At 37.0% G+C, this 27793-nt stretch overlaps 1 protein-coding gene across 4 annotated transcripts; it reads right to left on the reverse strand.

The window, feature by feature from the left end:
• Positions 1-1621: 1621 nt before the first annotated feature.
• Positions 1622-27324, reverse strand: SEC23A (SEC23 homolog A, COPII coat complex component). 4 transcript variants are annotated; one of them, XM_042867362.1, is made up of 20 exons: positions 27221-27324; positions 23836-24077; positions 22979-23036; positions 22610-22696; positions 21306-21542; positions 21132-21211; positions 20080-20224; positions 19589-19747; positions 18654-18769; positions 17600-17723; positions 16405-16485; positions 13435-13524; positions 12098-12204; positions 10937-11090; positions 10191-10268; positions 9475-9636; positions 8168-8254; positions 7025-7180; positions 6339-6404; positions 1622-2990 (listed from the first exon to the last, which is right to left on the reverse strand). In XM_042867362.1, the coding sequence occupies exons 2-20, from the start codon at positions 24054-24056 to the stop codon at positions 2901-2903; spliced, it is 2298 nt and encodes a 765-aa protein (XP_042723296.1). In that variant the 5' UTR covers positions 24057-24077; positions 27221-27324; the 3' UTR covers positions 1622-2900. The 4 variants fall into 4 exon arrangements, with proteins under 4 accessions (XP_042723296.1, XP_042723314.1, XP_042723287.1 ...); XM_042867380.1 differs by lacking the exon at positions 27221-27324 and adding an exon at positions 26966-27046; XM_042867353.1 differs by lacking the exon at positions 27221-27324 and adding an exon at positions 26943-27043.
• Between the last annotated feature and the right edge of the window lie 469 nt (positions 27325-27793).

A 27793-nucleotide genomic window follows, 5' to 3' on the forward strand; every position in this document is an offset into this window, starting at 1 on the left:
GGCCTCAGCAGCACAGTCAGCAACTCTGTTTTCCTCTCTTATCCAGTAGCATGGTAATTCTCCGGAGCATGAGAGAGAGAAGTAAAAGTCTCCATATGTTCTTCACAAGGAGATTTGACCAACTCCTGATTTCCAACCTGTGTTCAATCAAAACCAAGTATTTAAAGAGATTTTCACTATGCAGTCCAACACACGTGCTGTGAATAGACTGAAAAGATTTGTGTATTCAAAATAGTCCAAGTTACTTACAGTTCTGCCCACAAGTTACAGCATCAATTTTAGGATACACCTCTTTTACATGAAATTTCAGCAATCACTGTAACAGGGACTGTAAACAAGACCTTCCCATGTGTGTTTTACCCATTATTGTTTTTTAAATTCCCTGCACAACAATTTCATGACATTCTCAATATCCCACTGTCCTGTAGGGACACACCAGTGCTGTAAAAACTGCAGCTGAAAAATGCCATTTTTTCCCCACATTTTAGATCAAAATCGAATTGGTTCTCACTACCAGAATTGTCACAGAATTCTCTCATCTGGAAAACAACCAGTGGTTACTGGCATCTCCTGCAGGCATAAATCCTAAAATAGCTGCATCCCCTGTACATTTTGGTTGAATGCTGAAAGGAAATTAAGAGAGCTAAGGCTGAATTTGAAAAACACCTTATAAGAGATACTGAACTCAATAATGAAAAATTCTTCAAGTACAATCAAAGAAGCACAGCTTCCAGAGTATCAGTGGGGCTGCTCGTTGGTAGAGTAATATACAGGACACTGCATGTGGCAGGGGGGTTGGAGATTCATGATCCTTGAGGTCCCTTCCAACCCTGGCCGTTCCGTGATTCTGTGATTCTGTGAAAAGGAGAAAATTCTTTACTTATGAAGGTGGCAAAGCACTCGCACAGGATGCCCAGAAAAGCTGAAGATGCTCCACTCCTCCAAGGGCTCAAGGCCAGGCTGGATGGGGCTTTGGACAACATCGTTTAGTGGAAGTTATCAGAAGACTGGCAGACTGTTTCCCACATCATACCCACAGAAAGGGTTGTATGAAGCAGGCTTGTAAGAAGGAAAATTCTGTCTCAGTAACCAGTATTTGTAAGGAGTCAGTCAATAAGCAGGAGAGTAGAGGAAAAAAATACATCAGACTCCAGGATTTTTAAAAAGTCTTCAGCAGTGTAAAATATCTAAAATGAAAGAAGGGTGTGAGTTGCAAGGGCAGTGGATAGAAGAACCCACTGTAGACTAAAAGATGGTTAAAGGGCAGGAAGGAAGCATGGAACTTACTAGACACGTAACAAACAAAAATCTGTTATCATGACATGATGGTGAAGTGGTTCATTAGTGAAATTATATTTAACTGCCAAATAAATCAGACATACCTAGTGACAGACTTTTTTTAAAAACTTATTTCTTAGCTAAAACAAGAAGAGGGCTTCTGAATCTTTATCTCAAATTGCAAGTAATGTGGGCAGATCAATATAACGAGAAGTTAAATAAGTTTTATACCAATAATAATTGGCATCAAAGATGAGGTTATTCTCATTTTTATCATTATTAGCTTTATTTCCACAATTCACTTCAAGCACAAACAGAAAATCAGCACAATAAACACAAAAAGTGAAAGAAAACGTTTTATTTGTACTGAGGCAAAAGGAGCACATCTCAGTTTGATAAAAGGAGAGCAAATGTTTTTGAGAATTTGCAGAAAAAAATAAAAAAAACCTCATTCTTATCACACCAATACAGGATTGAATTTCCTATGTCAAAACTCTCTTCCTCTCGACTTGGCACCATTTTTATTGCCCAGTACACTATTGCATGTCTTCAATTGCCAAAACATCATGTTATCTATGTAAACATCTGTTTTATGTGTAAACTTCAGAAAGTAAATGGAAAAACCTACTAATTTATTTCCTAAGCCACCCAAAAATTAAGTGTTAACTAAATATCAAATTAATTACAGCATATTCTCTGTAACACTGTTTCAATAAGAACTACAGCCTATTGAATTCCTAACAGAAAGGGTATGGAAAAAGCTGATGTGCAGAGTCATGTATAAGTGTAATAACATGATAAGGCAATAATAAGAAAGGTAATATACTTCTTTTTTCTAAAGCATACATGCCAAGACAAAACTCAAGGCTGCACCCTGCCAGTTGATTTTTGTAGTGTAGGATTTCTTTTCAACACAAGCTTTGTGCAATATCAGATATATATATATTTTTAAACCTTTTCAATCCAAATTCTTTACATGAAAAGTAAGAAAAACTCTGTTCCCAAAGAATCAGCTATAGTAAATGCAAACAGGAACTACCTAAAGTTAAATATTTCTAAAAAAAAAAAAAAACAAAAACCAACACGTGAATAAGATCACTGCAGAGAAGTTCCACAACCTAAGTCAAAAGATTGTGCTAATACTACTTTTGTAACCTTTTTGTTGCTTCTTTGTTCACTTTATGCTCGATTTCAGTAAGTAGTAGTAGATGTATGGCAGTCTGGAAAACACGACATCACCAAAGATTTCCTTTATTGTTCAATGTGGCTTTGTAGTGCGCAGCATAATCAACCTCAACCACTCAAAAAGGAAAGAGAAAACATTTCAAAGTTGTTGAAAACAATCTAAAAGTAAGTATAGTACGGCAGTAATCAAAATGACTGTTCTCTTTCCTCTAATTATAACTTAATTTAATCTACTACTTGTCATTTTTACAAACTGCAGTTCACATTAAAACATTTTTTATAACAAAAGCTTTTCTTTGAAAACAACACTGCTTTACATCTGGTCAGGCAGCTTGTGCATATCAGAGCATTCTGTCTAGAGAGCCACAGAAAAGGCAAAGGAGGAAAAGCTGAAATACAGCTACAGCATATCTGTGCCTATAATGTACTGCAGAATCTCAGGCAGCACTAGAGACAGCAAGTTTCTTCAGATGATCCATAAATACTTGCAAGCTGACATCATCAGTAAGAATGGGTGCCCCAGATTCCTATAAAAGAAAACATAGAGAATAGATTAGTTATTGTGAAGAAAAAGCATTTTAAGGTACATATGCTCCATCAACAAACACCTCTCTACACTGAAGTTTAGAAAGATCTTAAAAACATATAATTGCTGACATTTTCTGACAAAAAAAAAACCCCACCAAACCCACAGTCTATACATTTTCATACATTTACATAAATTCGGGCAGAAATCACAACCAGGACATGAGGAAACAGCCTCAAGTTGCTGCAGGGGATGTTTAGATTAAATATCAGGAAGACTTTCTTCATGGGAAGGATGGTTAGACACTGGAACAGGGTGGTGGAACAGCTGTCCCTGGACGTGTTTAGGAGACATGTGGACACTGCTTATGGACAAAGTTTCGTAATGGATTTGGTAGTGTGGAAGTGACCTGATCTTAAGGGTTTTTTCAAAACTAATATGATTTTACTTTGTGATTCTATGACTCTTTCCCAGGGTGGACGCATGAGTTGAAGTGCAGCAAGATATTTACATCAAACATAAAAAACTCAGTGTTTTTGACAGATACCAAACTCTAATTTTCAAAATTTTAAGTGAAAACTTCCACGTCACAATTTCAGTACCATTCCTATCTCAGTGAAGCAAAGGTGACAAGCAGAAATGTGCAAGCACCACAACTAGTAAATCAGTATCAGTCACTGCTGAAGCTGAGATGCATCAAAACGGAGAAAGGAAGAAAAAAAAGCCACTGAGGATCTGATCAAAGTGAGGGTCAGTTAGCTTTTCCAAAGTGAGCTGGACCTACAGCCCTGGGCTACCTCAAGAGAACCACAAAAGTATCAGAAGCTAGCACTACATCTGATTACAGATAATGAAATCTATGCTCTTTTCAAGGTAGTAAGCACCCACAATTCCAAATGGCATCAGAATCATCTGAACTTTTAGTAAATCTTTCAAAACAAAGACAGAAAAGTTCTAAAGAGGATGCTTAGACCTGGTGCTCCTTACTTAGAACTGGCCAAAACCACTCCTCAGTTAATGACCAAGGCACAAATCCAGGAGCAGTAAGACTTTTTACATTACATTACACTTGATATACACACAGCAACTGTCAGGGAAGACAGTTTTTTGGTTTTTTTTAAATCTTTTAACTTCTGGAGCCAGGGTAAGAATAAAGACATCGTTTTTCCATATTGGTCAAAAGCTAAGCTTTTTTTGTTTAAGGAGCCACAAGGGAATAACGAGCAATTTAGTTCTGTTGCAGAATATTATTTGCCACCTTGTGTCTTATGTATGGAACAGAATTCATCATCCTCCAGAAGAAAGAAAGGAATGGAGTTGTCAGAAATCTAAGAGGAGTTTCCCCACAGTGATTGCTGGTGGTAATCCATGATACTTAAAACCAAAGCACAAACTTTTCCTTCAGCTTAACACAATACAATTAAACCACCGAGGACACACTGCACAACATACAAATCTGAAAAGCAGATGAAACTTAGCTCTGATTTTGCACAAAATATCTTAAATTTCGTTTTCTGTTCATTCAAGATGTTCAGCTAAGGAATACGGTGAGGACTGGGCATCTGGTAAGATTTATGCCACTGATGTCGTCCACTTCAAATTGCACAAAAGTTACCAACAAGATTATTTATAAATAAATAAATAAATAAATAAATAAATAAAGGCATCCTAAAGTAAATGCCATATCCAATATAGTCCGAAAATTTGAACTGCATCTTAAAAGAGTTATCAATATGCACTTTCAGAGCCAATAGAATTGAGCTGTATGAAATTAGTTTACCATTATCTTCAGAAAATGTTTTACATACCAAATCAGGTACTTATCTCCTAAAGCTTTAAAAAATCTTTACTTACAATGTTAAACCCAAAGTAGTCAATTGATCACCTCCTGAAACATGGTCTCAGTGGTGTGTTGGTGCCCTCTTCAGGTCAATGTGGGCTAACAATTTTTTTCTGTGGACTTTCAGTTTTGCACAAAATACACAAATTGACATGGAACAACTCAGGAAAATCAAGACAAAAATAAGCAAAACCAGCTCAGTTCAGTATTTCCTTTCAGCATTTCTAGTTCCATAATTTTTACTCTATCCAGATTTCTTCACAGAAAAAAAAATATAAAACAAGCAGGATATTATGTAGAACACACACACTACAATGATACTGGGGACACTATTTTATTTTATTTTTTATGTCAACCTAAAGTAATTATTTCCAACATTACAAGGGAAAGTTGTGTTTTCTAGTACGTTTCAGAAGGTCTCACTGGGACTTCTCCAGCATAAGCTTTTTTCTTAGAGATCAGTTCAGTAGTTGTATTTGCATCTACATTTGAAACACTTCATTTGCTTACTAAATAAATAGTAAGAAAGCTGTTGGCCTACACCATGAGAAATATCCAAACTCCAAAAAATTTCCAGGTAACATAGACAAAAGAATCATTCAAACCACATAGTTCATGAGGAACTTTGTGGAAGTTTGAGGAAAACTTCCAAATTTGAAGGGAAGAGAAACAGTTTAAAATGGTGCCCTCTCTGACAAGCTCTTGAAGCATTTTCACTCTGGATCTCAGTGCTCTATCCCACCAGAATGTTCCTTAGAACCAGTAGTACATCTCTATGAAAACGTACTCTGATAAAACTTATCTGACAAAAATCACTGCCATAAATTTGTTACACAGCTCACTCATTATTCATGACTTGAAAACCAAAACACCTTTCACCAAAATACAAATACAGTTAACGTGCAGATCTTTCTGATGCCATCACATTTTCATGAGAAATTTACACTGCTCCAGTATTCAGCCACTGCAGAATTTCTCTTCCCACTATGAAAGCTGAATTTGGAAGGATGATGTGACTGGGATGCAACACTCAAAATAAGCAACTACAGAATGTTTCATTTTTGAGTTTATATATTACTTCTTATGCAGAGAAAAATCTGAAAAGCCTAATCAAATGGCTCACCAAAATTCGAGGAAATTGGTACCTTTTGGCTCTTCCTTAAAATTAATTTCAAAATTAATACCCTCTACTGAAAAAAAGTCCTTTAGCCTTTATGGGTGTTAGGTGCCCTCGTTCTAAGGAATCTAAATAGAGCTAGGAAAGATAGCTAGACATTAAAGAATCCTAACAGAAGCTTAAAATAGAAAAGTAGATCATTTTTGTCTAAAGAAATTAATTTTCTTTCTTAATTTTCACAATTCTGATGGCATGAGGCCAAAACTGCTTTTTTAAGTTTCAAAATTTGACATTACTACTTTTACGTACACAGCATCTTACATGATTTCTGAAACAAGGAAAAAAGCCCATAAAATTCTACACGCAAGCTTAATTATCAGATTCATACTTACCTGTCCCCATGCGTACATGTTGTTGTGAGTCTGAGAGGGATTTACTTTTGAAAGCAGGAAGCGAGCCTTCAAAAAACAAAGCACATGCAACAAATTAATTTTCTCAGGCAGAATTTTCTTGTTCTCAAAAAAAAAAGAACACCTATGCATGAAATATACCAGTTCTATTACCTGTGGATAAAAACAAGCATAGATGCCCATTTAGAAGAACGAGTAGCTTCTCAAAAAAAAAAAGCCACTCCCTGAATTCCATAGCTATAATGCAGAATTGCTAACAGATTAACAAAGAAGCAGGAAGCAATTTTTCCTTTTTAAACACTAGCAAAGAAATTGTGAACATCTATAAAACATTAATTAAAAGTTTAAAAAACAAACCAAAACCCACAAAGAATATTTTTCATATTGGTCCAAACACTCTGACAAGCACTGTCTTTTTGTCCTATGCATCTCAAGGAAATTAACAGTTTAAGCAAGTATGGTTAAAAACAAAACCCCAAAAGACAGGTTTCACAAACTAGGCTAAAAGGTATCACTAAATATCTCTGCAGAATTTTTTAAATTCCAGATATTCACTTACTATTTACATATGTTTTAGTACAAAAAAAGCATATTTACAATATTTTAAAAAATCTCAAAACCTTACAACACATCACTTCCTAGATGATAAATAATGTACTTGGCTATACCTGGCTTCCTCCATGCTCTGTATCAATGTATCTGGGCATTGGAAATCTTGAATGAAGAATTTCCTGGGCATCATCTATGGGAGCTTGAAGCAAGTGATGGAAGTTTTCATATTCTGGCATATCCTGGTAACCTGATTTACGCCACTGAGCTATGGTCTGGGAAGAGAAAGAAGTTTAGAACCAATTTATCAATCTTTCTTAAAAGAAAATGTGCCATTTAAGTTAACTTTTTAAAAGCACAATACAGACATGCCTCTACACCTGGCCCGGCACCCTACTCACCTGGACCCTTGCCTGGAAACTTGACTTTCTGGCCCAAATTCAGACCAACTTGTCTGATGATCTGGAATGACAGCTGAATGCAGCTCTGTCTACAAAACGCCCTGCTTGCCTTGCTCAGGCTCTCCACGAGGCCTCAGCCTGATTTGTAATCATGCTCTTCTCCATTACCCTTCCCTCAGGGAATGCACCACTCCATTTATTTCCAGGCAACGTCTTACAAAAATGCAGAGAATATTTCTTCTAATTAAAAATCATTAAAGTTTATAGTTACTTTTAAAAGAGCAGCTACAAGGACAAGATCCAGAACAGTGTTTCCCAAACCCTTAGGTGGGAAACACACAGCAAAAAGCAACAGCTTGGTTCCTTCCAAGGCAGGAGAGCAGTAGCAAGTCACATGTATTTGTATGAGAATACAAGGGAATGTCCATCTACTCAACTGCCAAGAGCAGTTTCATTCCTCCATGGCAGTGCAGATGAAGGATGATTTTAAAACATTGTATTCTGGCTCCTTACCCACAGAAAATTCAGAGCTTTAAAATAAATGAGTGAAGAACAGAAGTAGGAAGAAATACTACTCTCAAAAGCCAGAACAATATTGATCTAAAGCAAATAAACTGCATGCTGAAGTCAATTCCTTCTAAATTTGTCTGAAGAAACAGGATTGGACCAAAACAGCAAGTAAGGCCAGCTGCCTTTGTATAGGCAAGTTAGACTATCAGACTGCAAATATGAAACAGGAGTCTGGTTCTGGCCATGCAGATGTCATCAGGCATTGAAGCACTTTAGAACGGGGCCTTGACGTTCACAGTGTAGAACTCATACAGAAAAAGGAATATTTAAATAAAAAATTACTCATCTTACCTCTCCATGATATATAAGGATCTGGAAAAAGGTGTCCATTAGAAGAATACGATCTGGTAAAATGCTGCTGCTATCCAGAAGAACAGGCTAAGATTTAAAAATAAATAAAAGGTTTCCAACTAATGTAAAATTGAGCAGCCACAAGCAATTTGTGTAAATCACTGTATCTTCAGAACTTCTTCCATATCTTATTAAAGCTCCTATTTTTTGTTTTCACATTACACAATCTCATTGTAAAGTCAGCCATCTTGATTCTGAACACATAACATCATGGAAGTAATAAAAAGAGAAGTTGTAAGCTGTTTCAAAATTATGCACTTTTCTAGCCTTTTAAGTATCATGTTAGTATCATATGATTTCATTGAATCTGCACCATCTGATTTACTTGGATCAGTCATAATAGAGACAGCAAAAATAGTACTTCAAGAAGGAAAAAAATAAGTTATTATTCATTCCACACTGAAGTGTCAGCTCACATTTTGATCAAGTGGGATCTTGCTTCCATTTTGCATCACCCACCTTAGTAACTTTTCTTTATACATGGGAAAATGGTCTCGCACTTTTGAGAAGCTCCTGACAAACCACCTCATTACTTTAAATTAAATTCCACAGTTAGAAGTCTTTATCCTCACAACGTAGTATCAAAAAATCTTTACAAAAGTTAGGTTCCAGCTGCCAAGATCCCTGCCTACAATGCTCATTTTCACTGCCACTGTCACAGTTTCCTCACTCTCTTTCCTGTCTACTTTCGTACCTAACTACTGTACCCTGTCTACTCCTACCTAACTCATCTTTTGTATGTTTTACAGAAGATTTTTTTATTTTAGGTTTATACAGCATATGCCATTATAAGATCTGAAGTTCTACTCCAAATATGGTAACCATGTCATAATTAGAAGGCTTGGATGAGGGTACTGAAGTGGAGGGAGTTCTGTACGTTTTGAAGAATGGCTGTTTAATTTGAAAAGTACATTGAAAAAATACATCTTGAAATACAAAGACATTTTTTGTTGATGCTTACATTCCAGCACTAAAAAAAAAAAAAACAACCAAAACTACTGCTGCTCTCAAAAAGTAACAAAAAAGATTTCTTAGTTTAAAATATAGTCTCTCAACAACAGAACATTTTCCCTCAAGACTGTTGTGTTAGAATTCTGAGATACACTCTGTTCTTTGTTCTATATGAGTTGTTTCTCATGTAAAAAGCTTTAAAATAACATGTTTTGTAACATGTATGACAATGAGGACAACAAATCTCTCTCAAAACGACATATTTTAATCTACAATTAGGTTGCACGTAACGATACCTCTGGAGGTCCATTGAAGGAGTAAGCATAGAGAATTGGCTGAACCATGATAAGCGACTGTGTCAGATCCTGACGCATAAAATGGTGACGGTAGTATGAGCTCTCATCCGGGCTGTTGTTAAAAACTTGTAAGAAAGGAGATCTTCTCAAGTGAAACATGAACTGCAAAACAAAAACCATTTATTTGAAATTCCATAAAATAGAGTTGTAGCGAGATTTTTCAGGAAAACAAGGTACAAGAAACTGATGCTACAGCAAATTTGAATTAAAGGTCTCAGAATCACAAAAACACTGAATGCCAAAGATTGGAATGGACCTCAGCCTGCCAGCAAATAAGCTCATGAAGCTGGGAGAGGGGTACAGCCAGATCAGCCGAACCAAACAGACCACAGGACATTTCATACCATATGGCATCATGCTCAACAATAACACTGCAGGCAGTTGGCCAGGAAGCTGCCATTGCTCAGGGACTGGCTGGGCACTAGTGGTGAGTAGCTATGTGTTACATCATCTTTTTTTTTTCCCCCTCTTTGATTACAGTTGTTGGTATCATTTCCTTTCTTTTTTCTTCCTTTTTTTTTTTTTTTTTTTTAATGGCCCTCATCTCAAACCAAAAGTTCCCTCTTATGCCTCTAAACCTCCATCCCACTATTTATCAGTGTTACAACACAAAAGATCTTTTCATTCTAATATAAACAAACTTTCCTTCTACTCACCTGTGGGTAAAGTGAAAAGGTTTCTGAAAATCTGAAAGAGCTTGGATCATCCTTGTGATATTCTCCAAATTTCTGACACTGGAGTGAAAGAAAATGGTATCTAAATTCAGAAACATGGTAGCTTTATCATGCCATTACTGTAAGCTTGTTCAGTTTTAATAAACATACAATTTGAAGTGCCTACATCTTCATAAGCAAATAAAGATCTAACAAAAAAAACCAAAAAACAAAAAACAAACAACCTGACATGAATTCTTTTCTTAGCAAGCAGTGATTTTGCATACAAGGCCTTAATGGCTTTTTGTTTTTCATTTAAATCAGCCAGCAGAATTAGATGATTAAACATCCCCAAAGAACATCATTATTAAGAATTTAATGTAAAGCTACTTACAGGAAAGAAATAAAAACAAACAGAACACCAAACTTTTGAAAATAAAGAGAACTTTAAATATTTTAAGCAAAAAAAGTCAATCTACAAACTTCCAATAACTGCTAGCATCATGTTAGATTTTCTCTTAGTTGCTGGCAGCGACCAAATGCTGAGGGCTGAGGAGATATTAATAAATTCAAGAAAAATAGAGCTGCTCTTTCATCATTCAGAATAAAAATTCTCTAAAAATTCTACATAACCACTTGTGGAAATACTCTGCCCTCATCCCACTTTTAAGAAACAAGCACTGAATGCTGGTGAATGATATTGTCTGGAGACAAGAAAACAATTTAACTCTTTATTTAGTTCTTCTTACCAGTCGTATAAGTTGTCTGTCCAGCCACCTAAGTACATCTGGCCCCTCTTCTGTCTCTGCCCTATACACTGCCAATCTAGCCATGAGAATTGCTGCAGCTTCCTGGTCAAAAGATGCTGCAATGTTTTGAATCTGTGTCTGTGCATCTGCCCAGCTGTGAAAGAAAAATACACATATTTGCATCACAAAGAAAGGATCCCAATTTCTAAATATACATCTTCAAAATTAAGGCAAAGAGAACAGGCTTAACAGTTTAACAGACAATCTCACACTGAACTTTCAAAAATCTACTGGGTATAAATGAGCAGCCTCTCAAAAAAAAAAAAAAAAAAAAAAAAAAAGGAAGTTAATTAGAAATATCCTCTATAGAAATGCCACATACCCATATAAAACAGTCAGTTATATTAAAAACTTGACAAACTGTGAGAAGTTAAGTTACAGAAAACACTGTCCACAAAGCTAGCCACATATCTTCACTGTTTTCTTGTGTACTTGTTCTGGGATCTAATTGCTTATTCTCAATTTACATGGGGTACTATTCTGTTTTTTCAACAGTCACCAAGATGATTCTACTAATACAACAAATTTAAACATGATACTCATTAACAGCAATGTCAGTGCTTTCTTGTTTTTCTTTTTTTTTTTTTTAATCTGAATGTTCCATCAAATTAACCAAACAAAAATCTTCATTTTGAAGCAAACATCATCTGACACTGGAAAATGTTTCCATAATATTAAACATCACTTTCCAAAACTGAGAAGTAAACTGAACCAGGGAAGCTGCAGGTAAAGATCACACAGGCATAGGCATATACAAGCCACTGAACTGCAACACCCCAAGATTGTGGCATTGGGTGACCTTTATCATTCCATTAGGACACTCAAAGTTTCCTCTTCACCTAAAATCCCTTGGATGCAAAAGCATCTTTAGAGCACTACCAGAACATCATTACATAGCCACTGCAACCTCCTGGAGAGGAAAGAGCCCACAGAATATAACAAAGGAAACTGTCTCAAAGTTGTCTTCATCATCACCACTAAATTTCCCAGAACAGCAGATTGGTTATAAAAATGTGAAGACTGAAAGGTAAATATGTATTTTCTTCTTCAAATACAATTTGTCAAAGCAAAAAGAGAAAAAGAGAAAGAAAAACCACATACTTTCTGGCAACTGTGGTCACTCTGATACGTCTCTGTCCGCTGGAATGCTGGTACTGAGTCACAAACTGGATTGCACCACGACCTCCTTGAGGAATTGGAGCATTGTGCTGAGGATGGGAGGAAAAAGATACGAGAAGGAGGCTGCTGAGATCTTGCAGCTTAATTTGAAAATCAACAAGCAAATGACAGAATATGATAAAAACTTTAACAAAAGCCAATGAAGTTCTATAAATGCATTAACTGATGCTTTAATCACACCTAGTATTTTTACCAAACATAGCTAATAAGCTTGGAAACTGTTAAGGCATAGAAGGAGCATACTAGATACCTTCAAAGATTCTCTCTCCTTCCACACACCCTCACAAACAACAATATTTTCAAGAGGACTATGTTAGAATTGAATGAAATCAACAACTGTATCTGAATACCCTGGAATCACATGACAAAAAAAGTGATAGCACAATAAAAAGTCAACAAATTAATCCCATAAAGCAACTCTGAAACATATAGACTGGAATTTAAGCATGAAATTTCAAAACTCTGATCAGTAGAAATACAGATTTCTGATACTGTCAAGGAGGTAAGTAATTTCAAAAGGACAACTGACATTGACTCTGACATACCACTACCAGATCAGTTTGTGAGCCAGTAATAAAAGATCATTAAAACAAATATATAAAAAGCAAATATTAATAGTTAGGGTAAGCAGAGGTTTTAAAACCTACATAGAATACATAGCTGATTACTCTCCTGAGTAGCAAACATCTGAAAGAAGGGAAAGTACTTGAAGACAACAGTGCATTTGCTTGCCATGTTCTTATGCTCTTCCCTAAAGCCTCCCAGTGGGAGAGAGGAGAACAGACTATCTGCCCCAATGTGTTTCCATTCAACCAATCTTTATTTACTTGATTTACAAACTGAGCACCAAAACCAAAATTAAGATGTAACATTATGGAGTAATTATCTTGTAACTAAAACAGAAATACTGAAAAGTATTTTTAAATAAATAGGTTACAGCTTCTTCACATATTGCAGCAGAACTATATTTCCCTAAGTAATGTTCTGAAAATAAATATTTGGACATAGGTAATGAGCCTTAACCAAAATTGGTAAAGCACTTTGTATCTCACTCATTATCCAAGAAGGAGACTAACTCATCATTAATCTGTTAATGTCCATCTCCTTAACTTTGATGCTGCAGAACAGTAACATCATTCATACACCTACTACTGTGCTTGACAAAAAAAAAAAAGACATAAAAATGACCAAAAGCAAAAATATTGCTTCAGCAATCACATGAAATCAAGCTAATAGACAAGTAGACAAGCACACATTACCTGGTTGACCACTTCAAAGTAGAGTGCAAGTGTTGTAGTAGGATTAAGTCCACAAATCTTCCACTGACAGGTACCCCCTGTTCCAATCTCCTGTAAGCAGATTCATATAACAACTTTACAAAACAGAAATATTATTCTATTTGCAGCAGAGCATCTACCTATTACAGACAACATTTCACAATTATTCCTTTACAAGTTTTCTCCCTGCTCACTCTGACATCATCTCAGACAAAAATAACACCACTTGCAATACAAATACAGTGTTGAATTCAGAAATCATTTAAAAAAATAATAATTAAAGAAAGATAATGGTTTGAAAAAGTTTAAAATATTAGAAAGATAAGAAGATGGAATCAGAAAAAATGAAAAAGTATGTCAAAATAAAGGAAACATGGCTGAGTTTAAGCAGCCCCAGAAGAAACAGCAGCACTGAGAGATAAGGGCAAAATTCACCACTGACCAGTGGGCAGGCCTAGTAAAACACTGCATTAACCAAAGGTGGTTAGGTAAGCTCCTCTGGATTCCTATCATTGTGTTGTGCATACTCACTACTATAGCAATGAGGCAGTGCAGATGTCCTTCACTTATTAAAGGGTCATTGCATATTGAAGTGGTAACAAATTGAATGCTGAGCTCCCCAAAGCATGAAGAGATAGGAACAAAAAAAGAAAAAAAAAAAAAAGGGATGCACCTCCATTTTTAGATCAGCAGCAAGAAGAGGAAATTTAGACTGAGGAAAGTCAAACAGATTTGTTTGACTGAGGAAAGACAAATGAACCAGATGTAGACTGTTTCCTCTACTACAGTTACTATTACTAGCTTCCCTACTACTATTCTTCTGTCACCTCCCACAGAAGGAAGACTCAGGTATGACCAGGTTTGCACTACAGCATACTCCAGTGGAAAACTGTCTCTAGGTTTTGATAAGATAGGTGAATTCCCTACCACTATTTTAGAACAAATATATAATCCCATTGCTAACATCTAACAAGTCAGGCAAGAGAACTGCAGAGTTCTGCGAAGTAGAAGCAAAGAGGTAACTCACCACACATTTCTTCACCCTGTTTCAGATGGATTCTAACTCTTTCTTTAAAATGAGTAAGTGTCTACTTGAAGAATGAGCTGTACCATAAATGTGTTAGACTTTGGTGAAATGTTGGTTACTAAAGGTTTCCTCATAGAAAAATATTTTTTAAAAAGAGACAAGGAGAGAGAGAAAAAAAATACAGAATTGTCAGGAGTGGGAAAATTGTGGAATACTTTCGCTGGGAATTTGGTATTAAACAAAGTGTAGGCGTCAGGGCTGAAAGCAGCTGTAAGAGTTAGGGCATCAAAATCCTCTCCTGAAACTATGTGACAACTCCCAGTGAAACACTGAGTAGGGAAGATACCTCACACCAGATTAGGATTTCTCGTTACAATTGTTACTGTTCCAACTTCATTGTTCCATCAAGCTAAGCTTTATGTATTAGGAAAAATATAGTTCCTTTGTTACGTGATTGGAAAGATAACACTCCCACTTAATGAATCATTTTAAATTACTACAATTATGAAAAAAGTGCTCAAGTGGGATGCCACTTCTAACCCATGCCATTAAAAACCTCTTGTTGGCAGCTCATATAATAAATAGTACTTAGTCACTGGTAACTAACAAAGTATCTGTGCACAGATGGTGATCTGAAGTGGCAACTGATTTTTGTCATCAATACAACACCAGTACAGAAAATATGAATTAAATTAAGTTTCATTCCTAGGAGAACAAGTGAAACCAAACAAAATATTGAAGGAGAATTATACCTGCAATAGTCACTGCTGTGCTTGTATCCCAAGTATTACAGCTAAATTAATTATCCAGTTACAGCAAAATCAAGTATCCAGTCACTACCTTAAGTGAGTTGCACACGTCTACATTTAGTTCACACATTCTCTCTCAAAAATTTTAATTCAGATAATCTCAACAAAAAAGGTTTTTGAAATAGAAATTAATTATGATGTAACTGCAGGGCAACAGACATGAATGAGCTATTAAGCTTTCTATAGTCCCCTGTGATTTAAATATATAGCTTAAAAAGGGAGCTGTACATTTAATTGCTTCTGGGGAACGTTATAAACTTTGCTGCAATTTACTCAATCACTCAAGTGATGACAGAGAATCTGTGACAGACCACCAAGAGAAAACAATTTCTGTACTGAGATTTTTAATTCACAAAGACAGGAAAAAAATACATATTTGTGAAAAATGCTTGAGAGTATGCCATTTGCAAGCACTTGCATGCTGCAATGCAGAGCCTATTAGGAATAGAACCAGAAGATTTTGACATTTAAGACATCAGTTACCTGTATTAAACTGTTTTTTATTAGTAATAAAAGATAACATTAAACTCTAATAATAACTATGATAATACTTAATAAGCAAATAAATGATAACTTAAGTCTGTTGTAAATTTAAGGGAGTTACTTCAGAAGCCTGTAACAGCTTATTAAATTATTAAATTATTAAATGCATATTTGGTAAAGTAGCTAATGGGAATACTAATGGGAAAAGTCATGTTCCCAAACTTGTCTCCTCCTTTCTCTCAGTCTTTCTAAAGAAAATATTTTCATGGCTCTCTTTTTGAATAAAAGAATATAGATTTGGTTTTAACATTAAGCATGCTAACTCGCTTTCTACTTGATTTCTGTTACAGCAGCATATAGTTTCACCATAGTAATTTTAAAGCAACCACCCAGTGAACAAATATAACCAAATAACAATGGACCTGCAAGGTCTAATGCAACTCAAATCTAATGTAGCAGTGAACACGAGCTTATCCAAAGAACAGCCTTTGAGTGCATTTAATTTAAAACTGTGAAAACTGAACACAATTTATGGAGAAGTTTCATCCATCCTCTCTCCCTTCAGATCCAAAAATCCTAAACCCACTTTTCCATAATGGGGCATTACCTTCACTTTCAGTAAATTTTACTTACATTTTCTGAGACACAGGGTCCTTTAGAGTTTAGAGATACGCAGGGTCCAATAGCTCCAGAAATCTTTACTTCTCTTGAAGTCTTTATATTTAAAAGAAAAACACACATTAATATGGCACACTATGAACTCAGCCATACTTTATCACTAATAATGAAAAATCTAATGCATATCAGAATTTTTATACCTTTAGGAAAGGTTATACATATAATAATGCGTGATAGACTTAGGCAAACTTTTCACCTGGTCATATTCTACACCAGTATTAGGTATATTGGCTTTAATTATAAATTCATTTGAAAAAACAGTATGAACATAAATTAAAAAATAGAGGAAAAGTCCAGTTATTCGTAGACCTAAGAATCTAGAAAACATATTGCATCATGCCTATTTTCCAGGGAAATCACTGTAATATTCAAAACATGACATTAAAACTGAAGATCTGTAGGATAAGTCTGTATGTATCTTACAGTGAATTCACTCTCTGTATCTTCTAAACATATCTAAAAGGAAAATCCAGTCATTTACATTCTTGCAGTATAATTTTACTGTTTTAAGTGATCTGTACATTCCTCTATAGCTGAGCCTCTCTTACTGCATTTTCCTGGATCTCCCAACAAAATTCACAGCAACATTTACATGAAAAAAGAAGGTTCCATTATTTGTCCTGGTAGCAAAAATTTGAAAGGAATTTTGCTGAACAAGAAAATAGCCGCATATTCTTCTGCTAGACAACGTTGTAATACTTTCCAAGAAAGATGACTGAAGGCTATACCTGAACCTGGAACACACTCAGCTCAAAGCTTCTCAAAAGACAGGAGATACAAATAAGCACTGCTGAACTACCAATATGGATTCTGATAAAAATGGAAAATGAAATATTTGCTGCACTACGTAGACTTCGATCTTACTGACACCAAAAATATAAGCATATAGCATTCTGAATTTCTAACAGACTAGTTTCAGTACAGTTTCCCTTTTAGCTGTCACTGAATGCAGGGAATTAACATCATATCTAACTATCATGCAGAGAATTGCAAAACTGCAAAGACGTAACCAGTCAGTAACAGCTATGTCCAAGCAAATCCTAATGCATCACTTTAGCAGGTTCCTAACAACTCCTTAAAGGGTAGAAATGCTACATTTAATAGCAATCCCACGTAGTGTTTCAGTAGCACGCTGCTTTTTTTTTCTTACCTTTATTTCTAACGTGCCACCAAATCCCATTTTAAATTGTCCTTGCATATCTTTTGTGAATACTCTCTGAAAGGTCTGTTTGAATAAAGACGTATTGAAAGAATCTCCCATTACCATGTAGCCACTAGACACAAAAAAGAAAAAGGAAAATCTGAAGTTAAAATAGATGACACATTGTGCACTTATTTAGCACATGGGATTTAAGTAGTTTGCTTCTATTAAAGATAAAAATGAAAGAGATGGTAATGAGACACATTTTTGTCTTCTTGACTATTATTAGATTAACATTCTGCTAAATGTTAAGGATGAATTTTTCAAGTGAAGTTTTGCCCAATAAGCATGTCAAATTGTGATTATAGCCTCTAACAAAATCTTTCACTGGGAAAATACTACGCCAGGCTGTAAATCTGCCTAACAGGAAGGGTGAGGGTGTCATTAACAATGAAACAAAATAGAGGAGTGGGTTTATAAGAAAGATCAGAATTTGTTTTGATCAGATTAAAAATGAACCGATGCCAAGGCACCCTGAAGAAATACAAGAGCACGTATGAAATGTAGAACTGGTTAGATGGAGCAAAAATCAGGAGCAACAAGGTTTGTGAAGTACGCAACCCGATAATCCTGTGAGACAGCAGCTGAACCTACGAACAACAGTTTCTAGAAGGGCATAAACAAGGCAGAAGGAATAGAACTGACTTCTGTTCTACTCTGAGCAGAGAGAAGACAGGTCTTTAGCAGTACATAAGCTCAAAGCATATATATATATACGCACAAACACGCTGAAAAACTGTCTAAGACAGCCATGTTATTTAAGTCACAAGCAGAGCAAATTAAAGAAAAACAGTTAAAAGACTTCTTACAAACTCACAAGTACAGTGACAACTCTGACAGAAACTGAGAAATTCCAGCATGAATGCAACCATGACAGTAGATTTAAATTTAAAACAAACAAACAAACCTGCTGAATGTTTTTGCTAAGTGCCTCCTGTGAAATAATTCAAAAAAATAAAAAACTGCATCTTCATAGATTACTGAAAACTGAATGGGCACATACCCAGTGTAGTTGGGACAGCACTTCATCTCCAGAAGACCAGTTTGATCCAATGCACATGCATATATGTCAACAACATGACCATTTGCAGCAGCACGATTAGCCAGGGCTTCAAAATGCTAAACGAGAGATGAAAATACAACTTACAGCAAGTTATGACATGAAGTGTCAACTTCACATTAAATCACTGACTCCCAAAATTTATCTAAAACAGTATCAGATTTTATTCATACCATATTCTAATAAAAGACAGAAGAATATTTTCTCCTGATGTTAATTTTAAGCTGAAATTTTCAACATCTGTGTTTCATTCATCTCACCAGCTGAGAACTCAACACACACTAGATGGACCAGTAGCTGCTATTTCAACTAGAAAATGACCTTGATTTTTTCTTTTCCAACTGCGCATTAGGGAGTAGATCCAACTCACAGAATTTAATTTACTTCTCTAATCTCAAGTGTCTACAATGACAGGTGCCTGTGACTGAGCTAATAATTTAACTCCCATCATAATCAGTCAAGATGGATTCAAAAGGTTCTGGATGCAGCTCACCTGCACAAGTGTGCATTTAGGATGAAACGAACTGTGCCTAAATAATACTGACTAATCCTCCCTCCAACTAAAGAAACAGTCTTAAGCAGCTTTTGTAGAAGCAGACAGTCTTACTTCAGATATACCATTTAGTAACATGAACTGCTCCAAGTTAAATCAGGGAAACACTCTGAAGAATTTTAATGAGAGCTGGACAAAGTCCTAAGTCAATACACTGTCATTTCTGAAAAAACTCATGAGGATATACTATTATTCAGAAATAGTTACTGAAAAACACACAATTCCCACCTCTCTATACTTGTACTACCTCTACTAACATTATTTTACACTGCCAAGCACTGTAAATATTTACTTACAGGTAACTGCTTCAAATATCATCTCTTACCTTAGTACCCTTTTTAACATATTTAGCATTGTCTTTCTCAATGTCATGCCACGATCTTATAGGTAACTTCAGCTCATCCCCTACAACCATCCCAGGTCCTTGTGTAGCTGGTCCTCCAATGAACATCATTATACGCGCACCAGTATTTGGAAAAGTGCACTGCAGGAAACAAAGGACAAACAAAACAACCACTTTTTGCTACTTTTTTTTCCTACAGACAGAAGAATGTAGGCATTTTTCATGCTGATAAGATTTTAACATTAACTGTACTTTTTAAAATTCCTTGCTAATTCAAAATCTGAAACTTGCCTCACTGAAATGCATGTTTAAACACACAATTACTCTGTGTGTGTACAGCATGATATCAATCAGAATCATCATACAGATTTAATATGCATCAATTATTAAAATTTTTATATATTGGTTATGTGAACTTTTCTGCAACAAAAATCTATTTAGATAAGTAGCACAAGTGTAGTCAAAGCTCTTACCTCAAGAAGTCCTACAGCTATAGAGAGAGCCACTCCAGAGGAACGTAAGGGCCTTTTCCCCTGTGGAACTGGCCAAGGATCTCGCTGCAGTTCACCCAAAAGATCAGTAAGATTCATATCAATCTTCTGTACTGGTTGTAGAAATCTGGAAACAAACAGATGGAATTAATTCTTCAATAAGAGTTATACTAGTTGCTCAACAAAGCAGACATACATTAGCAATATCAGACACCACTCTAGATTCAGAGCAATGCTTCTGCCTCACCAAGACAATGCAGTTCAGCAGTACTACACAGACAGCGTATCAACTTCAGAAGTACAACAAAGAGCTTGTAAATTAAAACCTTGCTGACTCTGAAGTATCACATCACCACTGTCCAGAAAGAACCACATCTAGTCAAAAGAACGCAGCAGATAGCCATCTATGGATCTCAAAAAGAAACAAGTGTCACTACTTCAGTGGAAAAAAAAAAAATCAAAAAACGGAAAAAGTATTAAAAAGAGCACTTGTTTTCTCAGTAAGAGACTGTCGACAAATGCACCTACAGGAAGGTTGAGATTTAGTTTTTGTTTTTAAAGTATTTTAGCAATTTATTTTATGTCTCACTGGGTACACAGGAGAACCAAACATCAGTCCACAGTTTCCAAATGTGAGACAAAAGTGGAGGGAAGAGGAGCATAAGACAGACAGTACAGACAAAACCAGGTATTGACAGAACAGAGGCACTAAGGCAGTCATTAACACCTTCCAGAGCACAAACCAACAGAAACAGTTATTTATGTATCTCTGCTATGCCAGTTTAACGTTCTCTCAGGACATTTCAAAAACATAATCCAGATGATTTTACTACCACACATTACATCTTTTCTTTGGAGTACAAACTGCCGGGAAGGAAACAAACTATAGCCACTGGTTTCCAAGTAGTTTGTACTTGTACTTGACCTATCAGAAGGCTCAACTCTTCGTTTGCTATTTTCCTTAGCACACAACATAAGTTTTCTAGTAAATTGCTATAGCCAAGATGAGTTTTTAAATGTTTTAAGCACATTACCTGTTAGAAGGTGGTGGCTGCTGCACTTGAGGACCCCGACCGACTTGTGAAACAGCTACTTTTGTAAGTCCTAGCATTTCCTGTAGTCAAACACACAAGATTTCAGTACAACATTTGTTTACAGAGTGTTTTTTTCGTCATCTTGATGACTTCTATTTTCTTTCTGTCTCTTACCTGCAGTTGCTTTGCAGACAGGTCCTTCGTTCCTCGGAAGACGTAACTTTTGGAAATGCCTTCACAGCCAAGCTCATGAACCTGCACCATTCGTCCAAAGGTAATGAGACCTACCAAGGCAGTTGGTGGCAGGAGACTAAGAGACATCTGCATCGATTCCTTCAGAGCTTGCAAGTCTTCATCTTCCATGCATGTGTCCACAACATAAAGAAATATCAAGGGCATCTGAGGACCACGCTTTAAGAAATACAAACATCAACACATAATAAATCTTGTAATCCTTACAGGATCAAAAATGAAGAAATAAAATATATTTTGGGTAAGTTTTGATACTTTAATCATACTGATAACATCAGTGTTCAATCTAAATTATCTCCTTCCTCCCTTCAAATAATAATTGGTATATCAGGCTGAAGAGGAACAAAATCCTTATCATAACGAACTCTACAACAAAAATCAAACATATACTAAAAAAAAAATCATTTTGGAATGCCAAGATAATTTTAAAGCATGTTCCAATGTTACAAATCATTTAATAAACAACGAGTTTTTATTGCTCAAAATGCAGATAACAGTAATAAGTTAATCACAACTATAAAAGATTCTGATTCAGTAGGATTTTATCTAGAAACCAACAGTTCTTCCTTCTCAGCAAATTTTACTGCGCTAAATATTTCCTTTACTTTGTCTTAAATCAGTTGGCAAAATAGAGATTCTGTTCAGCTTTTTTCCATAATCTGAATGCCTCACTGAAGTCTGAAATTGTAACCCTCAAAAGTAGAATTCAGAGATCACAAGGTTTGCACTTTTAGATTGTACATTCTTTTTTTGTTCCCAGTCCTTTCAACTCTTTTCAATCCTAATGAGTAAGTATTAGCTGTTTTCTCTAATCCAATACCAACTGATAATTATTCAATTACAAACTTAAATTCAATTAATTTATGAAATTTAAATCAACAATTTGAGTCAAAATCATTTGAGCAAGCAGCAGCAGTAAAGAAACCCCCAGCATAAACAAAAATTAAACTCTAAGTTTTAGAAATATACCTAAGAAAAGTGTTGCATTTAAAAGAAACCTCATTCTGTTTTGGGGTTTGATGTTTTTCAGAACAACAGTGTTATTAGTCATGCTTGTGTTCTTACAAATAAGCTACGTTTCCCATTTCCAACTGAAGATAAACCTTCAATCTACTGACATGCACATATGGACTCAGTCATTAACATGCAGTGATTAACTAAAATTTATTATTTTTGTACATTGTTAGCTTATAGATAACATTAAATATCTTATTTAATGATTTTACCTGTACTACATATTCAATGCTAGAGAACTGAGGCAGAAGCTCAGCCGGCTGATTCATTTCAGATATGCCAGCATATGTAGGAGGAAACTGCAAAGAAAAACATAAACACTAAGAACAAGCAAAAGATTGCAACCTCAACAAAAACAAAAACATATGTATGGACTACTTTGTTTTACATGGCAGATGTTCACTATTGCTATCATGAAAAAAATCCCAATGCACTCTCTGAAGATAGAGTTGCTGCCAATTTCATCTCACAACTATGATTTGATAAATGAGAATTTTTCATTTTCAGCTTACAATGTTGGGTTTTTTTTTTGTCTCTTTTTTTTTTTTTTTTTAAAGCCTACTGAATGCTTCATTTCTTACCTGATTTCTTTGATAACAGAAGTTACAAGCCCAGAGTTTTGCTCGATAATCCACTTGGCTATAAAGATACAATAAAAAAAGTTTACATTGAGTAAAAAATAGTTTTCCTCCAGTGACTCTAGAATGTTCTTATTTTTCAAAAATATACAAAGTTAAGTATTTCTACAAGACACGTTACATCATGCCTCCCACTATTATCCAGTACCTTTCACAAGCTTATCAAATTCTACTTGGAAACTGTTCAGCTTCTTGTGTTTGGAATGATGCATGAAACACTTCTGCTGCTTCCAACCTTTTACAGTCATCAGTGATTGTGCCATTATCATTCTTTACCTTAATTATGATTTTATCCTCTCTCATGCCCACAACTAGTTTATTTATTTATCTGTAACATCTTTTTTCAGCTTGTTTTTCCAAGATAAACCATATAACCTGTTTCAGTCTACAAATGAATTAAAGTTCGTAACAGTTAATTTTACATGGAAATTAAACCATCTTAGGGCCCAAAAGTTACAAATAAGTAGTGTAACTTTTTACCTTGAGTTAATTTTCTAGAGGTGAAATACTAATGCACAAGATGTGCAATTCCAAGAAAAACAACATGCCTGAAGTACATTGAAAAACCTAGCTGAATGAAAGCCATCTTTTAATCATGCCTGTTACACCTCAAAAGCACAGATTTTTATAAGCACAGATTTTTACACACAGATTTTCTTATCTAAAAGTTTGAACTGTATACTCACGTGAGGAATATCTCAACACACTGCCATCTTTCACACACTTTAACCAGCACTATTCTAGATATTGGTTTGTAAGAAAAAACATGGATATAATAAAAACGAATGTATTAGATTTACCATAAGGGATTCAGAACAGCTCGACATGTGGTCCTACTGCACAGAACTGGTTCATACTGAATAGGAGGCAAGTCTGGCCGTTCTTTCAGTGGTGTGAAGAGGGCAGCCACTGGGACTACCATCCTCGTGGCCTCAAGACGACTTGAAGGCCAAACATTCCAGCTGAATCTAACTCCGTCTCTGTCCTCATTCTGCTGGATAAATTCCAGGAAGGTTGTCATGGTCAACTCCTCTGGGTATCACTAAAATAAAAAGATAATCGTTAGTAAAATGTGGACATACAATTATTTTAGAACAAAAATCTTTGGTTTATGTAACAGTTAAAAACTTATAAAGTTTTCTAGATTGTAGTTTAACTTAATAATTTGATTCTAAAAATGGCTTTTAACCAAGCAGATTAACATAATCCATAAAAAAATTCTATATTTCATAATTAGGAAATTATCAGCAGTACAGAAGTGATGAAAACTACAAAAACCACCCTCAAAACTGTTCCTATGAAACTAAGACCATCATACAAACTATAAAATATCCCCTCATGCAGTTTGTCACAGGTGCAATCACTAATCTCCATACTGTAGCACAAACACTATGATAACAGTCTGTCAACATTTTCATGAGCATCTCACTGACACCAGGAGCAGATCCATGCATTACTGTAATTGCAGCACAAGAAGCCACGTGGAAATCTGCACACAGGAATGTTTCCACTGCTACTTCTACTCATGCTGCAAGGCCATTGGACAAATGACAAAAATACAAGGGGAAAGACATATTCAGAAGCCAGAGAAATCAGAAATAGAAAATAATTCCACGAAGGGAGGAAAGGATAGCCTAGGATCTGAAAAGGATGCAGAACACAAAAAGTTTGTCTCCTAATATATCAAGGTTAATTCATCATTGTTCTGAGTAAAATGCAAAGGAAAATTATCCCTGAGAAATGGAGTAGTGCTAAAAAAAAAAAATGAGGAAAGAGTCCCAGTTATAAGCACAAACTGAAATAATTCTTCCTTTTAAAATAATCTCCTAAGAAGACTGAGTAAATTGCAACAGAGGCCACTAAAGCCATTCCATTTGAACCTGCTATGAAGTGCACGAGCTCCACATCCACACACTGCAATGTCAATTCCTACTTTCTGCTTTGAACTGGAGTTCAAAGTCTTTCTTCCATGTTAACCCAGACACATTTGAAATGGCTTGACATGGATATTATTTTAACTTATCACTCATTGCTCCACACAGGGCAATGTACAAACATCAGCATGCAGTGACCTACAAAGCACATGCATATACAGCAAAGATTTATTGGATTTAGTGATTTAAATACTGTTACTTTCCAATAGATAATTCCTATTCAGAAGACAGAACCTGCTAAAAATCAAGGGGGTTATTAATAATAGACAGAATGACAAGGAGCTGCAAAGGGGAGGGATCAGATGGGTGTTAGAAAAAGGTTCTTCCCCAGGGCAGCAGGTGCATCCCCAAGCTGACAGAGCTCAAGGGACATCTTGACAGCTCAAGGGACTGCTCTCACACACTGGGTTTAGATTTCGAGTAGGGATTGGATTTAGTGAACCTTGGGGGTTCCTTTCCAATTCAGGATATTCTATGATCCCATCATTCAAATTTCCCCTCAAAGATAAATAATGCTTACACATTTCAACTTAAAGCAGATGTGAATCTTATTGACAAGTCAGTCAGTTTTGGTAACATTTTCATAGCTATCCATGCAGATTCTCTGGGATAGGTGTGGAGCTGTGCAACATAAGACAGGAAGAACAAATCTTCCTGATCTACAGGCTATGCACTAAAAACTGAGAGCCATCATCTGCCTGAGAGCCACAAAATACATATTGCCAACCTCAGCAAACCACAGAGAAGTGATTTCAGAAGAGCTGAATAGCAACAGCTCCGAGTTGAGGATGTCAATATGCTGTGCTGCAGGACGAACACTCAGAAAAGGCTAACAGTCCTTTCAGGCTTGCTTCCTCCCACTTCTGAAGCTGAGCTTTCCTTCCATCCCTGCACAGTTGCAAATTCATGCTGTACCACATTCAAATAAACCACACCTGAATTGCATAAAGAGTAACAAGCTGGCTGTAAAGGTGTCGTTCTGAGATAAACAATAGCATCAATGCATTTACTCTGGGTGCAAGAGTGCAGTCAGGACTTTCTAACCAACACACAAATCACCACGCAGAAAGCTATCCTCTACCCAAATGAACAGCTTTGAAATACATCACTTCGAAGCTACATCGTTTTCAGTAGCTGCTGTAGAACTAACTGCAAACAGTAACGACGTAGTTTCTCCATAACAGACCATTTGCAGAGCTCCTGGTTCCACTCAGCACCCTTACACAGCGCTCGTAAACATGTTCCAGTACTGAAAGTCAGTAAAATAATATCCACTAAACACACACACAAATAGGTCTTTAGCCTATCAGGTACAAATCTGCCACAGTTCCAGGAGGTCAATACGAGGAAGCAACCACAAGCTGTCAAACCGATAGTGTAAGAATCTAAGTTTCACTCATTTACACTTAAACCTGCTTTCCTAGTTTTGTCAGGGACAAAAGAAGCGATCTGGATATACAAGAACGCCCTAAGTGTAAAAATAAACAAACGAATAAGCAAACAAATCCACACGCGCCAGGGCCTCCCTAGCACAGCGCTCGCACAGCTCCACGCGTACCGCAGGGTCCCGCTGCCCACCCCGCCGGCTCGGCACGCCGTTCGCACCGCGCAGCCCCGCGCCAGCACAGCCGAGCCGCCGCCGGGGCCGAGCCGCACCTCACAGCGGAGCGGTGGCGGCGCCGAGGCCGTGCGGCTGAGGCCGAGGAGCTCTCGGCGGCTGCCGACAGGGCCCCACGTATGGGGTGAGCGCTCCCTGGCTAGCTGCAGGCCGTGGGGAGAGCTGGCAAGTCGCTCTCGGCCCCGCGGTCCCCCGGTTCTCCTCCACGGAGATCGGCAGCGCCCGCCCGCGCTCCCCTGGCGCACCGGCAGGGCTGAACGCCGTCAGCCCCACACGGGAGCGCTCGGCGCCGGCCAAGGGCGCTCCTCCCCGCGGTGCTCCGCGCTCTCACCGCCGCAGCCCGGGCTCCGCTCACCCCGCGTCCCGGCCGCCGCTTGCCTCGCGCTTGCTCTCCCCCTGGCGCACGCAGCCTCCCCAGCGCCGCCGACGCAGCCAACATGGCTGATGGGAGAGTCCGCGCCACGTCAAGGGGCAGAGAGCAGCGGGCCGGGGCTGGGGGCGGGCTGAGCGCCGCGGCTCCACGCCTTTCCCCGCTGCGAGCGAAGCTCGGCGTGCCCGGCCTGACTCTTCCCTTAGCAGCGGGCAGCGATGTACCTGGCGTGAGACAGCCCGTACGACCGCTCTCTGCCTTACCAGAGCAGGGACTCGTGTTTCCTTGTCCGCTTTTTGCCTTTCGACTTTGAGCTTTCTTCTAAAAAGCTCGATCTTCGTCCCAGCGGTGTTTGGGAAATGATGGGCTGCGGCCACTAGAGGGAGCTTCGCCTCCTCGTGTTTACGTGTTTTCTCAGGCTTCTAGGGATAAAAAATAGATTGATAGCATATTTGTGGTGGCTTTCAGCTTGAGACAATATTTTATCTCACATTTAGAAATACTTTAACGTACAATGCGTGTTTATTTAATATCTTCAGAGAAATTTTAACGTAGCCCTGAATGTACAATTCAGGTTTTGTTGGTTTTTTTTTTCTTTGGTTGTTTTTCTGGGTTCTATACCATTAGCATCTCCAGTATTGTTTGCCAGCTTTCCTTAGCCTACAAACATGAGCAAGTAAACAAAAGCACATCTTAAAGGGAGGATTTTAATTTTCACTGCCCTTGAATCCCACTGTCAGCTGTGGGAATATTCAGCTGCAGAGTGTCAAGGACATGGAACCTGCTCCGTAAAAAAATGAAATGAAAACCTTTAGGTGAAATTCAAACAGATGCAC

Source organism: Lagopus leucura, unplaced genomic scaffold (genome assembly GCF_019238085.1).
Source record: "Lagopus leucura isolate 7727_CA_CO unplaced genomic scaffold, USGS_WTPT01 Super-Scaffold_1, whole genome shotgun sequence".
Classification (NCBI taxonomy): Eukaryota; Metazoa; Chordata; class Aves; order Galliformes; family Phasianidae; genus Lagopus; species Lagopus leucura.